Source organism: Phacochoerus africanus, chromosome 4 (assembly GCF_016906955.1).
Source record: "Phacochoerus africanus isolate WHEZ1 chromosome 4, ROS_Pafr_v1, whole genome shotgun sequence".
Lineage (NCBI taxonomy): Eukaryota > Metazoa > Chordata > Mammalia > Artiodactyla > Suidae > Phacochoerus > Phacochoerus africanus.
Genome location: NC_062547.1, coordinates 31,238,341 through 31,253,412, shown reverse-complemented (window position 1 = coordinate 31,253,412; position 15,072 = coordinate 31,238,341). Strand labels below are relative to the sequence as shown.

General features: G+C 37.3%; 1 protein-coding gene across 1 annotated transcript in view; it reads right to left on the bottom strand.

The window, feature by feature from the left end:
* Nucleotides 1–15,072, bottom strand: part of DCDC1 (doublecortin domain containing 1) — a 393,003-nt gene that overhangs the window by 27,819 nt on the left and 350,112 nt on the right. The window contains 5 exon segments of the mRNA XM_047776089.1: nt 4,204–4,305; nt 5,034–5,186; nt 8,671–8,872; nt 10,428–10,631; nt 12,278–12,463. Of these exon segments, the coding sequence (XP_047632045.1) occupies nt 4,204–4,305; nt 5,034–5,186; nt 8,671–8,872; nt 10,428–10,631; nt 12,278–12,463 (847 nt within the window).

Sequence of the window (15,072 nt, the reverse complement as noted above, 5' to 3'; positions counted from 1 at the left end):
TCTATCTAATAATACCCCGCGAGCACGATTAGTTTCTGACACCTCTGCTGTGTCCTTTGGGTTCTTAAGAAGCTGTGGTAAGAAAAAATATTTATTGGAATACTGTAGTCTAAAGAATCACAGACATAAATTAATAAGTGTGGTGATTTGAATTTATGCATTCTTTCAGCTAGACCACTTTAAATCTTCATAAAAAAGGTTTAAAAGTCACACATTAAATTGTTTTCTTTTCCTGGGTTGAAGAAATACTCAGCACTGAGTCTCATATGGATCTCTAAATTTCTTAAGTACAAATAATGCTTTCTTTTGTATGTTCCTTCTAGAAACCTATGCTATACCAACATGTTCAAGACCGAGCCCTTGTCTCAAAGGCTTACATTTTGGTGGGGAAGGCCAATGTCAAAGAAGTGATTATACCAAAAATTGATTGTAATTGTCTTGCACCATGGAATTACAGGGTGTGTAAAAGCATGTAATGGGAGTTATTGCTCTAGTCTTTGAGAAAGTAACACTTAATATAAATACTGAAATGAAGCTGAGTCCTAATTTTGTTGCCAGGGGACTCAACATGCAGATTTTCATACCATGACAATGAGCAAAAACCCTTGGAAAACAATTCAGTACTTTTAGAGGATAAAGCATTTGTGCTCTTATAGCTCAAGGTTGTGGAAATAGATCCAGCAATAAAAATAAGTGGCAGCAATGACTTTGCTAGGGAAATCAGAACTCTATGTACCTAATAAGCATTCATATGTAATTTATGGATGTGGAGAAAACATAATTGAATCAATCATCCGATGAGTTACAGTGACAATGCCATTAGGCAACGTGTTTTGGAGAAGACCACAGTGACACCAGAAAGAATGCATAACACAAATTTATGCTAAATATAGCTTCTAGCTGACTCTATTCATAAAGTGTAGACAATATTAATGTATGACACAAATTCTTATGGATAATATCACAATAAATATTTTATCTATAATGCATTTTGGCCACTAAAATTTTGCTGAACTAAAGACAGTTCTCTGATAGTTTATCATTTACACTGGTGAGAGAGAAGGATTTGAATATAAGAAAGAGCAAAAAACATTCATTATTCGTTTTTTGTCAACATGTTTCTAATGGTTTTAAGGAAAGGAAAGCATTTACACTATAATTTTTATAAAGAGACATAATGTCATCCATCACAAAAGGTGTTGGTTTGGGGAAAGGTTTTCGTAAGGAACTATTATTTATGTAGGTAAGAATAACAAATAGAAACCAAACAAAAATGCATTGAATAAACTATTTTTTATTTTCTTATTGCATTTTCCATATATTCTATTATATTTCACATAAGATTGGGAACAGGGGATGATACTACCTAACTGTTAATGGGGAAAGCTAGAGAACATGCATGCTGTGCTGTTCTTTCAGACTATAAATCTCACCTGGACAGGTCTCATACCTCTCCTTTATTGGAGGGGCCCATTCTATTTCAGCATGCTATGTGCCTGAAAGGGTAAGTCCACCTCATTTGGGGTCTCAGTTGGCAGATCCATTTAACACTCCCACTAAATAAAACGTTCCAGTGTGGCCTTTATATGTAATAAAGGTGATACTTTGGCTCAATCTGCCAGCCCTCAGATTTGTTTATCAGTTTTTAAGACCCCAAGGGCGAAAAGGAGCTGCCTTCTCAGGAACCCCTATTCTAAGATTTATGAAAGATTTATTTCATACTAAGCATGTGGTAAGTATTTGACACTTGTTACTTAATTGTAAAAAACCTACCTACCAAGTTATCACTAGTACTTGATTAATATTAGGAATGATCATGCTTACAAATGAAATATAAAATCAGCTTAGCACCATACTTTGCACGCAGTATATGCTCAATAAACATTTGTCGCATTTACCAATAGCTATAATAATAAGATATAATCGATTTGGCCACTATTCATACCTCCCAAACGTCTTCTTTTGTCCAATACTCAAGAAGCTAACAATCCAACAGGGACCATAGGTAACTGAATTTAAACTTGTTCTTATTTATCCACACAATCCCAACAACTAGAAAAGACCATCCTCAGAGTGGATATTATATAAGTAAACACTGAATTTACATTTAATAGCAGAAAACAACAGTTTGGTAGTGGAGACAAGATTTACCTTAGTTCTAAATTCTAAGAGAAGCTACATTAATGGATTTGCTGATAAAGGACACCATCTAACCAAATAGACTGTTTTCAACAGTAATAGTGCTGACGATGCCAACTGAACTTTAAAATACCTTTTAATACTTCATTATAATAAAAGTTGAAGGCAAAAAATCAGAATTCAGTAAAAGCAGCTCTTCCAGGTGCTATTTTTAATATTTTGCTTCCTATTTATTTAATTTGATAAAGAGAGCTTAGAAAATTCACTGGAGTGAATGGCAGAAATTCCATTTATTCTTTAATTCAAACACTTCACAACTATTCAGAGAAAAAATAAGAAGGGGGTAGCATTTATAATGTACAATAGGAGAGACAGCTGCATGATCAGGTATTTATAATAAAATGACAAGGGCTTTTAGAGGGGAAGCTCAGCATATGATAAACCACACAGTTCCTGACTTGGAATTTTAGGAAAAGCTTTTAGGAAGAAATTACAAGTAAGCTGAAAGGTGGATAATGAGAAGCAATCCAAGAGAACAGAAGAGAGGAAAATTTGAGGCAGAGGGAACTGAATTCAAAAGCTCAGAGTTAAGAAGGCACATGATAAGTATGGAGGGCTGAAAAAAATGTCCAGATGGGTGGAGTGAAGTGGTTAAAGGGAGGAAGAAGTTTCCAGAGAACCAGATCATGAAGGACAACATTAAGGAGTTTCACTTTTGCCCTAGAGATAATAAGAAGCTTTGAAAGGTTGTATGCCTGAAGTACCATAACACATTTGCATTTTTGCACGATCGCTCCAGCTCCAGAATGTCTCCATTATGCAGAGAATGGAAACTACTATCAAGACTGGAGGCGGGGAGGCCAATTAGAAGCTGTTCCAATAACCCTGCAAACAGATAACAATAGCTTGAACTTGAACAATAACTGTGGGAATTAAGTTTAGAATTCTATTATTCAATGAAATAATAGATTCAAGGCAACAAGACTTACTGATATTTGCTTAGAGATAGTGGGAGAGGGAGATATCAAGGGTTACTCCTAGGTCCCTGAGATGGAACACCTGAGTGGAGTGTGGTAAAGTCTCAGAAGAAAGGAAGGAGGCATCAGTGTGATGTGATATGATGTGAAATGAAATGAAATGGTGATATGGTTATCATATGGGGATAGGATAACTTCAGTTTTGGACAGGTCCATGGGACAGTCAAGCAAAAACATCTAGCAGTTAGAGTAGCAGAGGTTAGCAAGAGCAATAACAGATGCTTTTCACTTAGACCCAATAATTCTTTTGGTAAAAACTGAAAAATAGCCATTTCAACCCAGAGTGCTGTCTAGTGCCCTTCAGATTAATTGTGTTGTTTATTGGAGTAAGATTCATGAGTTTCTGACACCAGACAGTGCAAATACTCAGGAGCTGAAATCCTGCTATGACAATTAGAAAGCCTGAAATACATTCCTTCCCAGACTAAAGTTCATAATAATTTCTCCCCAAAGAACCATTTGGTGTCTCAAGTGCTAGAAATAATGTAAGATCAGGAACTTAAGATTCTGTGACAAAGAGAATGGAAGAACAGGGCAAATATCATCAATTGATCACTTTTGTCTCTGATTAGCATATTTTATGCTGCATAAGAAGAAGCCTTTCTGAGATAAATACACTAATCTTTGAAGAATTTAGTAGTTCCTCATATTATTTAACAAAACTTCTTCCCAAGCAACACCCAAGAAATAACAGAAAGTCTTGTTTAATGATTAATTCCAAAGCCCATAAAATCTTGGTTTAAGAATTGTTTCAAAACCAATAGGGTAGTTATATGATCTACACTTTCTCCAGTTTTTAAAAATGTATATATAAATCATGTGATACATAATTTCAATGTAATATTTATAAATACAAAATCAGTACTTAAAAATATATTTTAGGTTTTAGGCTTGCTCAAATGATTTTGTAATACAGTATACAGTGTTTGGTTAAACATCTGCTATCTAAAGGTAGGAAAAGACTACCAGTAAACTGAGGTTACATTTAGAACTAAACATGGTGATACTTGATTTAGTTCATACAGACCTTTTAACTGTCTCATTTTGTGTTTCATGGTGTCTAGATCAGCCAAAATTTTGTCCTTTTTTTGCCAGTTCTGTTTTCCTATTTTTTCTGCTCTCTGCAAAGCTAGAATAATAAAAAATACATGATATTTTATCTTGCATTCTTTTTATCAACAGTAATTTATCATGCAAGCCAATAATTTATAAAGAACTTTCTGCTCCAAGAAATAGATTCAATTAGAAACAAGTAATTAAAAGGTAAGGGTCATTAAAAGAAACCTCATTTGAAAGATGACAGAGCTTAAGGCATTTCTTTATGGAATGGAGGGGGGGAAAGAAGAAGAACAGTGCTGTTTTATTATATAGATTTACCATATGCAATAGCCATATTTCATTTTCTACTTCCACAAACTATTTGGAGGTGATGAAAGCCAGGCTTGGAACCATTCATTTTTTAAACATCCACCTACAGCCTAAAGGGTGCAATTCTTAAAAATGAAAATGTGCAGACAGGTCGTCTTCAGTGTGAATTAAACTCATTTGTTATTTTCTAATGTATACCATTATTCTCAGTCTTATAGACCAAGGATCTCTTTATCAACTAAATTAGACATTTTTCCATGCAGAATACTCTATTCCAGTAAAATAAAAAAAAAAAACAGGCAATTGTGCAAATATAGGAGTATAGCTATCCTTGCATACATATTAAATGATGAACTGCCTGTTCTTTGCAGAAACATGATGTTATGTTGATATTATACACATTTAATTCATTTTCTTAAGGTGATTTAAAACTTATTTCTTTCTCCCTTCATGTACTCGCTTGACAGAAAGTAAAAATAAAACACTTACCATTTGGAGATAGAAATGGTTCACCACAAGATACCCAGATGTCAATAGGACTTCTGAGGATGAGGGTGAGCAAAGATTTATCTATACCATCCAAGCTATCAGATGTCACAGACTTTGGAAATGATTTGTTTTTCATTTTCATTCTTGAGTTTACTGGGAAACAAATAACATATTTACCATTTTTCAATGAATAATGAACAAATTTGTTTATTGAATTCATGCGTTTATTAAAAATATTTAATTGTTCATTAATGACTTAATTTAAACAGGTAACACCAAAACCAGGTACGAATACATAAATTTGATCAGAAATTTCATATGCAACTAAAAAATTTAAACTAATCTGACTGTAGATATACATTTTAGTACCTTTCTTACACTTTATCTAGTTAAGAAAATATAAGAGGTGGCTTACCAAAGAATCCACTCTGAAAATGGATACAATAGATTATTTAAAAAAAAAAAAAGGAAAGGGAGAAAGGAGTAAAGAAACAGACCAAAGCCAGAGATAAGGTGCTTCAGTGTCCTCATCATTTAAAGGATTAATAGGGTTTATCTCATTCTGCTATTGGGAAGATAAATAAATAAAAATTAAAAGAATAGTCTTTGGTCTATTTAATTGGGCAAGTGTCCAAAAATACTAGATAGTATTGTTATTATCATCATTGTGATCCAGGACATGAATACCACATTGTTTTTATTTGCTAGAGATAAAGCACTAATTGGGCTCTGAGCATCCAAGTGGCTAAAGCAAAGAGGAAAACAACCATTTCAAGATTCACATGGCCCACAAGAGAGAGACAAATTCCTCAAGGTTCACCTTTCCTGGTCTTGAAAGTTAAGAGCAATTTATTTCAGGGTCTTCATAAAGGGGTTATCTGTGATATAGCAAACAGCATCCTACAATATAAATTAATATATATTGAGAATTTCCTATATGCTGGGTGTTTTACTAAGACCTCTACATACATTACCTTATATGATTCTAAAAATGATACTCTGAGGTAGGTCCATTCCTCTTTTGCACAGAAACTGACATTTGATCACATAGCCAGGTGGGGGTAGAGCCAGAATTAGAATCCAGGCATCTGCCTCCAGAACCATGCCTTTAACCTCTGCTTTTATAGTAAGCATGATACTGAGTTTTTGATCAAAGCCTATTTTTTTTCAGTTCCTCAGTGCAACCTGATGGCATAAGTCCAAGTCATGATTCAGTAAAGGGAACGGCCAGCTAATGTACCTGCCTGATTCAAGGATAAACTTTAGAATAGAAGGGGAAGGGGTAACAGTACCCTCTCAGTTAGACCTTCATGAATAACATTACTTCCAATCAGGTTTTAAATAAGAATTTGAAACAGAGTGTCTGAAATTGTAAATCTTCCTGGAGGAGAACCTGAAGATCAGATATTCCAATAAAGACAGAACTACAAGCTTTAGTGATCAGCTAGGCTAGGCACTAAATGTTCACACAATTATTTTTTAAAACTCATTAGAGGGAGTTCCCATCGTGGCGCAGTGGTTGACGAATCCGACTAGGAACCATGAGGTTGCGGGTTCGGTCCCTGCCCTTCCTCAGTGGGTTAACGATCCGGCATTGCCGTGAGCTGTGGTGTAGGTTGCAGACGCGGCTCGGATCCCGCGTTGCTGTGGCTCTGGCGTAGGCCGGTGGCTACAGCTTTAATTGGACCCCTAGCCTGGGAACCTCCATATGCTGCGGGAGCAGCCCAAGAAATAGCAACAACAACAACAACAAAAAAAGACAAAAGATAAAACTCATTAGAAAAACAAATAACATCATTAAAAATATTAGAAAAATATATATTAGTCTTTGCCCCTGGCATAGATTTCCTAAAATTCTTGTAATTTCCTAAATGGTAAGAGCACTAGGAGCCTCTTTTGTTCTCATGTTTGGTCTTTGATTCTAGTCCCTGATAGAGAGTTCCTAAATATTTTAGAATTTCCTGGGCGCTAGGAGCGTCTTTTGTTCTAATGAAATGACTGCTGGTGGGCTCCTAGATGGGGCCCGGTCACCAGAAAGTCCAAGCCAGGATAAAAACTTTGAATTTTCAGCGCTACTTCCTGTTCTCCAGAGAGGTGAGAGGGGCTTGAAATGGAGTTATGATCTGTCATGCCTACATGATGAAATCTCCATAAAAATCCCCAAGATGCAGGGTGCGGAGAGCTTCTGGTTTGGTGAACATGTGGAGATGCTGGAGAGTGGAATGTTGAAGAGAGCACGGAAGCTTCATGCCCTTTCCTGCAGACCTTGCCCTACACATCTTTTTCATCTGGATTTTCATCTGTATCCTTTTTCATACCCTTTTATAATAAATGGGTAAAGAGTAAGTAAACTGTTTTCTCGAGGTCTGTGAGCTGCTCTAACTAATTAATCAAACCGGAGGAGGGAGTCCTGGGAACTTCCAACTTATGGCCAGTCAGTCAGATGTCACCCTGGACATCTGAACTGGGGTGAAGCGGGGAGCAGTGAGGTGAGACTAAGCCCTTAACCCGTGGGATCTGATATTATCTCCAGGCAGGTGGTGTCAGAATCAAGTTGTAGGACATCTAGCAAGTGCTACAGAATGGCTTGGTGTGGGGAAAGAAATCCCACATGCCTGGTGTCCAGAATGATATGAATGTGATAGTAGTATGAGAATAAAGGAGAGACACACATGAGGGTAGGTTTCTCCTGCTCGGTCCTACCAACAATAGTCACAACTAATATTATTAAATTGGGAAGCATCAACCAGGCATTAATCTAAGTGATATATTCATATGCGTATATATAGAAAGTCACATATACTCTTATACTACACATTCATATTTATGAGGACCAAATGAGTATGCATTCATGTGACTCCTAGTGTCCTCACTTGACACATGAGGAAACTGAGAGGCACAGAGAATACCCAAGAGGCACAGAGAGTACCTAAGATCCTTCAGCTAGCAAGGGACAGCTAAGAGCTGAACTCTGCTATTCTGGCTCCGAAACCCACATTCTTAACCTCTAAACCATGCCTCTCAACACAATGGAAACCTGAGCTAACTGCTGAATCACTGCTAGCAAGTCTCTTTTTCATTTAGTAAATCGTTGTTGGGGACACAGGCCCTGTCCTCAAGATGTACATCGTCTAATGAGACGCACAAAGATGTAAACAGATAATTATAACACAATGTGCTAGGAGCTGCAGTAGGGGTGCATTTGCTGGAGCTTCTGAAAGATTATAGGAGCAGTGGAGATGGGCAGGGGATGGAGGTGTAGCGAGGGCACCTTTTCTTCTAGTAGTCAGAAGAGATTTGCATTGATCTAGTCCCACTTTCTTAAGTGGTCTCCAGTTGGCTTTGGTTCTGAATTTAAGAATAAAACCTGCTCGTGTTACATAAAGGAGATAAGCTGTGAAACACTTTTATAAATTCTAGGCTATTTATTTATTTTGGTGCTGAAACCAGATTTTTTACATTTTAAAAGTGCTTATTATTCTGCAAGGTAAAAACGGTATGAGAATCTCTTATAAGAGTAGCTTCCTGTGATTTTTTTTTTAATTCTCAAAGGGGTGACTGGATGAAAGACTCACATTAAACTTTCTTATGATCAAACATAGGTAGAATCAGCTAAATCCTGTGGAATATAACCAACCTTCTATATTTTTAACACGTGTCTCTTTTGTTCCATCAGGGGCTGTCTCTTTCTTTTTTTCCTCAGAATCTCTCTGAATAAAAGATTCATCCAAAGCCCATAAAACCAAATCACGCAAGGAAAGAATTGTGGTTCCATCTTTGGTATATACTTTGGAGGCTGCTCTGGCAAGACCAAGTTGCTGCGTGCATTCTGTAAGAAGCTAGAAAACACAGAAATTAAGGAACTGAAAGGAGGAGTTCCCTTGTGGCATGGTCAATTAAGGATCCTGCATTGTCAGTGCAGTAGCCTAGGTCACTGCTGTGGCGTGGGTTCGATCCCTGGCCCAGGAACTCCTAAATGTCACAGGCACAGCTAAATATATATATATATAGGAACTGAGAGGAAATAGTGGTAGAACGGAGAGTAATCATGAAGAGCTGTTATTTTAGAAATCTGAGAAAATCCTTTAATTGGAGAAAACAGAAAGCAATAACTAACAATTTGATCTTTGATCAGAGATGATTTTTTTGTATTAGATTGTCCTATGTAATTTCACAAAATGAGTCCCATCCAGCTGTGAAAATTCTTAGCTCCCAAACTTTAACACAGTAGCTGATGTATGTTAATAGATTTTTGTCATCAGAGTATTTACTTCCTAAGAAACGTTAGCCTAGAAATCCACTTTCAATTTTGTTGCTTTATGATGTATAAAGTTATTGTAACACTTTAGGATGAACTGCTTTAAATGAGTACTTGACTTTCAAATGAAGAACTGACATATATTGTTACTTTCATTTTGCAGATAGGAAATCAGGCTGAAAAGTTAATATTTTTGTACAAGATCACAAAAGGCAGGGTCCCAGGGTGAATTCTGTTGTTGCTAACTTTTGTCCTTTGCTTAGTCCATGGAACAACAATATCTTAATTAAAAAAAAAACTATTTGTACTCAACCAAAGGGGTGAGTGAACAATTAGGTGTGTGTAAGTATTTGCAAGGAAGTCTTGGAATTCTCTTGTGGCTCAGTAGGTTAAGGATTCAGCATTGCCATTGCAGTGACAGATTGCTGCTATGGCGCGAGTTCGATTTCAAGCCTGGGAACTTTCACATGCTGCAGGTTTGGCCAAAAAAAAGAGAAAGTCTCCAGGGTAACTCCCTATCATATTTAACACTGCCTATAAAATATGTTGTTAAAGGTACAGTCAAGGCAATCACCAAGCAAGGAAGGGACTAAGCTGAGTTTGGGCCCCTGGGGTTCTCCTCCCTTCCAGTGACTGTGGGAAAAGCCTCTAAGACAGAAACCACATATACCCCTCCTAGAACGATTCCTGCTTCTTCAATTTGAAAGTGAAATGATCCCCCCTATCGACAAAGAAGTGCTCAGACTCTCCAGATGATAAATGAAGTGGCATCTCTTAGAATTCTGAGATGACATACAACTTGAAGCTGGAAGGGGAAGGAAGGCAAAAAAGGCTTCTGCCTGTCACAAGACTGAAGAAAATCTGGTAGCTCTGTCTTCCCATGCTTTTATGTATATTTGCTCTGGAGTCAATCTGAAAACCATATTCTGGTTCCTCATTTTTCTAAGTCTGTATCCAAAGAAATACAATCAAAAAGAACATTTAAGAAAACAGAGATCCTGATCTCATCAGCTTAAATTGGTAAAATTGGCCGGGGATATTTGTCACTCAATCCCACTGCTTTTTTCCTTGTCAGAAGAATCACCATTATCATTACCTCTGAGGCTGCCAGAAGCATTTAAGTGATAGCCACTTACCATGGGGAATGTTCCAGCCACAATTAACTTCCCATTTCGATATCCATCTCCATTTTTGTATGCAATTATTTTCACTGCCTTCTGGTGTATAACTGCCATGCTGCTGTGAGATACAACTTATGAGCAGGTCTTCATCCGTAAAGATAATAGACACTCTTCATAATAACTTAAAGTGTTTTCAGCCTCATCAGAAGATAAATCAGCCTGATTAAAAAAATATATAGATAGATTGATAGATTTATGCAAACTTTTTTATTTTAGTTTTCTTATTTTGTTTTACTTTAGTCTCTTAATACGTGTATGTACATACATGTGGCATCTAAATTTGGAAATGCTTACTTCATATTGCTATGGTATTAGATGCTGTAGTGGGAAGGGCATTGAGTCAGAACTCTTCCCAGCCTTGTCACCGAGTGTTGAGGTGACTTGGGGCCTCTGGCTTGTGTTTCTGGCCTTCTGTTTTCTACTTTGCTTTCCCCTGGACGGGAGATGGGGAAGAAGGATGCCAGTGCCAGAGAGAGCCTGGGGTTGAAGTAATGGACACCAGTACTAAAGATATTCTCTTAATCTTTCACTTCAGGATGATATCACCCTAGGATGGTAAATTATGACAAATGAGGAGGCGAATGAGGGCCGCTGAAACGCATGATAATGAGGGTGGTGAGCATCACCTTCCCCTTTTCATCCTTAGTCAGGATGCTGCCCTGAGGAAAACGCTGTGTCTGAGACTCTGTAACATCATGGATTTTTTTCTTTTTTTTCATTTTATGATTTTTATTTTTTCCACTAGAGTTGATTTAGTGTTCTGTGAATTTCTACTGTACAGCAAAGTGACCCAGTTTTTATTAATATATATAAATATATATATTCTTTTTCTTACATTATCCTCCATCATGTTCCATCAGCTTACCACCAACTCCTGGACACAACCCCACCATCACCAAAGCAGAGCCCAAATGCCTGCAGGCTTTCTCAGAGGACTGACTCCTTTTCTCCTTCAGAGGTACTGTTTTGGTTTATGTTTACTGTGACTGTGTCTAACTCCATCTCCTGCAATGTCTATCAAGTTGAGGGGAGTAGGATCTGGGAACAAGATGGCAAGCCCTGAACAGCCCATGCCAGGAGGAAGGTTCCTACCCCTTAGGAAGTGCTCCTTTTTATACAGATGTGTAAGTTCTCTTTAGCTCTTCTCACTTCTAAACCTGAAGGAGAGGATTGTTTAAATGGTGCCCCCCCTTTTTTTTTGCCGCACTCACAGCATGTGGAAATTCTCAGGCCAGGGGTCTAATCCATGCCGCAGCCAGATCTTTAACCCAATGAGCCACTAGGGAACTCCATAAATGGTGCCATTTTAAATTAACATTATGGGAAAGCAGCAGAGATTTTTTTTTTCTCCATGAGCTATAAATAGTATTAGACGTGAATGTGTGAAGTCAGGCATCCAACCTGAAGAATCATTAACAACAACACATCAAATTTGCTCTAAATGTTCTATACTAGTAAAAGGAGTTTCTCTGTGGATGTAGGCAAAATGCTACTTCCTTAAGTAAAGATTTGCAGTTACTTCTTCATCTAAAAGCAACACAGGGAGCACTGCAAGGTGTCAGTAGATGATTAAAGCCGTAGAGTGTCCAATTAACTTCAGAGAGTGTATTGAACTATTAATAGGCAATGTATTTTAAATTACAAAGGGGAAAAGGAAATCAATGTAGGTGGAGTGGTAAAGGTGTGTCAGTGAAAGATGAACTGGATGAGGGGATATAAACTTGAGTGCAAGGCAGATAATGAATGCAGGAAAGTTTCCAAACTGAAGCCACACATGTATTAGCAGAGTGCGGATCATTACATACCTTGGCCACACTGATGACCTTGAAAGGTCCCCGTGAGAAGGGCTTCTGGGTCTTGGAGCCCGAGGCACAGAGGAATGGCTGCCCTGGAAGCAACTGTTTCAGTCCCTTCTCTGCTCTCATGGATTGTCCACATGCCAAACAGAGCATTGTTTTTTTCTTTCCATTGGGTGAGACATAATAGTATCCCTAAAAACGGGGATAAAGATGATTTTATTTGGGTGGATTAAAATTATGATAGCACTTTTGTAGAATACTTTACTAGACAAATAAAGCACTTTTATAATCCCCCGGTGCTAAATTTGAAACCTCAGCCTGATAATTATATCAGCTCCTTAATAATTATATTTTAAAAAACACATTACTTCCAAACACTGCTGACCAAAAAAGCCTAGAGGTAATGACAATTCAACATCGACGAGTATAAATTGTACATGGAATCAGAACTTGGAGGAATGGCCAGCTCCAGATTTGGGGCAAGAAATATCCAAGACAAGCAAGGATGTCTTGTGGTTCCCAGAAAGAGAAGAGGCCATACAAGAGTAAAGGTGTTATGTCAACAAAGACAGGTACCATCATGAAGGATGCTCTACAGGCTCAAACTGGGACTATTTGGGAGCAACATAAAATGATAACCAAAAAACTTCAAATATGTTTGAATATGTAAAATCCCATGGATCAAAAATGATTTTAAAAAATAACAACAAGGGAGTTCCCACTGTGGAGAAGTGGAAACGAATCCAACTAATATCCATGAGGATGCAGGTTTGATCCCTGGCAGGTCAGGGATCCGATGTTGTCATGTGCTGTGGTGTAGGTCACAGATGCGGCTGGGATCCTGCATTGCTGTGTCTATGGCATAGGCCAGTAGCTGTGGCTCCAATTCGATCCCTAGCCTGAGAACTTCCATATGCCGCTGGTATGGCCCTAAAAAAGCAACAACAACAGCAACAATGACAATAAGCCAAAAACAAATAAAAGTAAAACCACAATTTGTTGGAGTCCATTGGAAGTAAATGGGTACAAATTCACAACTCTGAAATTGGACAATTTGAAAGTGTGGCAGGTCATTTTCATCATGGCTCAGCGGAAATGAATCTGACTAGTATCCATGAGGATGCAGGTTTGATCCCTGGCCTTGCTCAGTGGGTTAAGGATCTGGCATTGCCATGAGCTGTGGTGTAAGTCACAGATGCAGCTTGGATCCTGTGTTGCTGTGGCTGTGGTGTATGCCAGAGGCTACTGCTTCCATTCAACCTTAGCCTGGGAACCTCCATGTGCTGCAGGTGCAGCCCTAACAAGACGAAAGAAAAGAAGGAAAGAAGGAAGGAAGGAAGGAAGGAAGGAAGGAAGGAAGGAAAGAAAACAAAAGCTCAGAGAGGGATGTCTTTAATCCAAGGATACCTAAAGAGTATGTGGCAGAGCTGAAATAGAAAACTGTGACTTTGGATTCCAAGTTTTTGGCCTTTTTGCCTTTGTCATATTGATTTAATGACTCCATTTTAATATTTAAATATACCTCAATTCAAAGCCAACATTTAGATAATACTTTTGAAGGTATTATTCTTAAATTCCACTATGGATTTCTCTCTATATGAATATCTGATTTTCATTTTCCTACAAGTTACTAGGAGGTAGAAAATTAAAATATTTCCTCTTAGATGGAAATGGATGAATATCACATACAGAATAATTTGTACACAAAAACATGGGCTTCATGATGAATCATGTGCCAATGATATTCCTTACTACATTAAAGAAACCCACTGAAAGTATCCAAAAAACGTATTTTCATTCAATACAACATCAGTCCCTATGACCATGGTGCTACTATTTTGATGGCTCCCAAATTGTTTTATTTTGGCAACAGTGCACATACATGATGTAAAACTGAATTTTTGGCTAATGCATTTATACTTAATACAGACTTTAAACTGCTGCTGGAAAGAAAAATGCAATACATTGGGGTAGCTCCCAGGGTTAAACTGTATCTACAGGATGCAAACAGAATTTAAGAGTGCAGCAAGTTAGCTGCTGGTTCTCTAAGAAGAGCAAGCAAGTGGTTTGATGAATTTTTTTCCTCTTTAAAATTTCCTTGATTTATTGAAATGACTAACTTGGCCTGTTCATTTGCCCTTATACAAATATGGTCTATGACATGGGGTTCATCTGATCAACAATGACCCTTACTATATACACAAAAAATAGTGTGGCTGATTGTAAAAAAAATTTTCAGCTTTTTATCGATCTAAATTTAATTAATTTATAGATATTATTTATATTTTATTTATATTACTTATTTAAATGAGATAATCTAGGTGAAAATAACTAATATTGTATCAGTAATTACCATACAGGAGCTATCTAGCATATAATAGTTACTTCATATTCGTTTTCTTTTTCTAAGCTCTCTAAGCAAACAAGGTCTAGAGAAGTTCTCACCCTACATCCGTGGATTTCAACGGGAGTCTGTGATCTCCCTACAATCTTATGTAAAAAGTGTACGTGTACATATGTGCATTTTGGGGGAAAGTTATCCATAATTTTCATGAGACTCTCAAAGAGGTCTGCATCTCCACAAAGGTTAAGAACTCACTTCTGACTTAGAGCCTTTGTGCAGAGAGTAGATTTTTCTCAGGCCCAAGAAAGATAAACATTCTTTTAAAAATTTGCAAATCCCAGAATTGATATATCATTGTACTCTTCACATTAATCATATGCATTTCTATCAGACAAGTTATCATTTAATTAGTAGGAAAAAGGAAAGTTATAATCTTTTAGAAAAAAAATATTGTTGA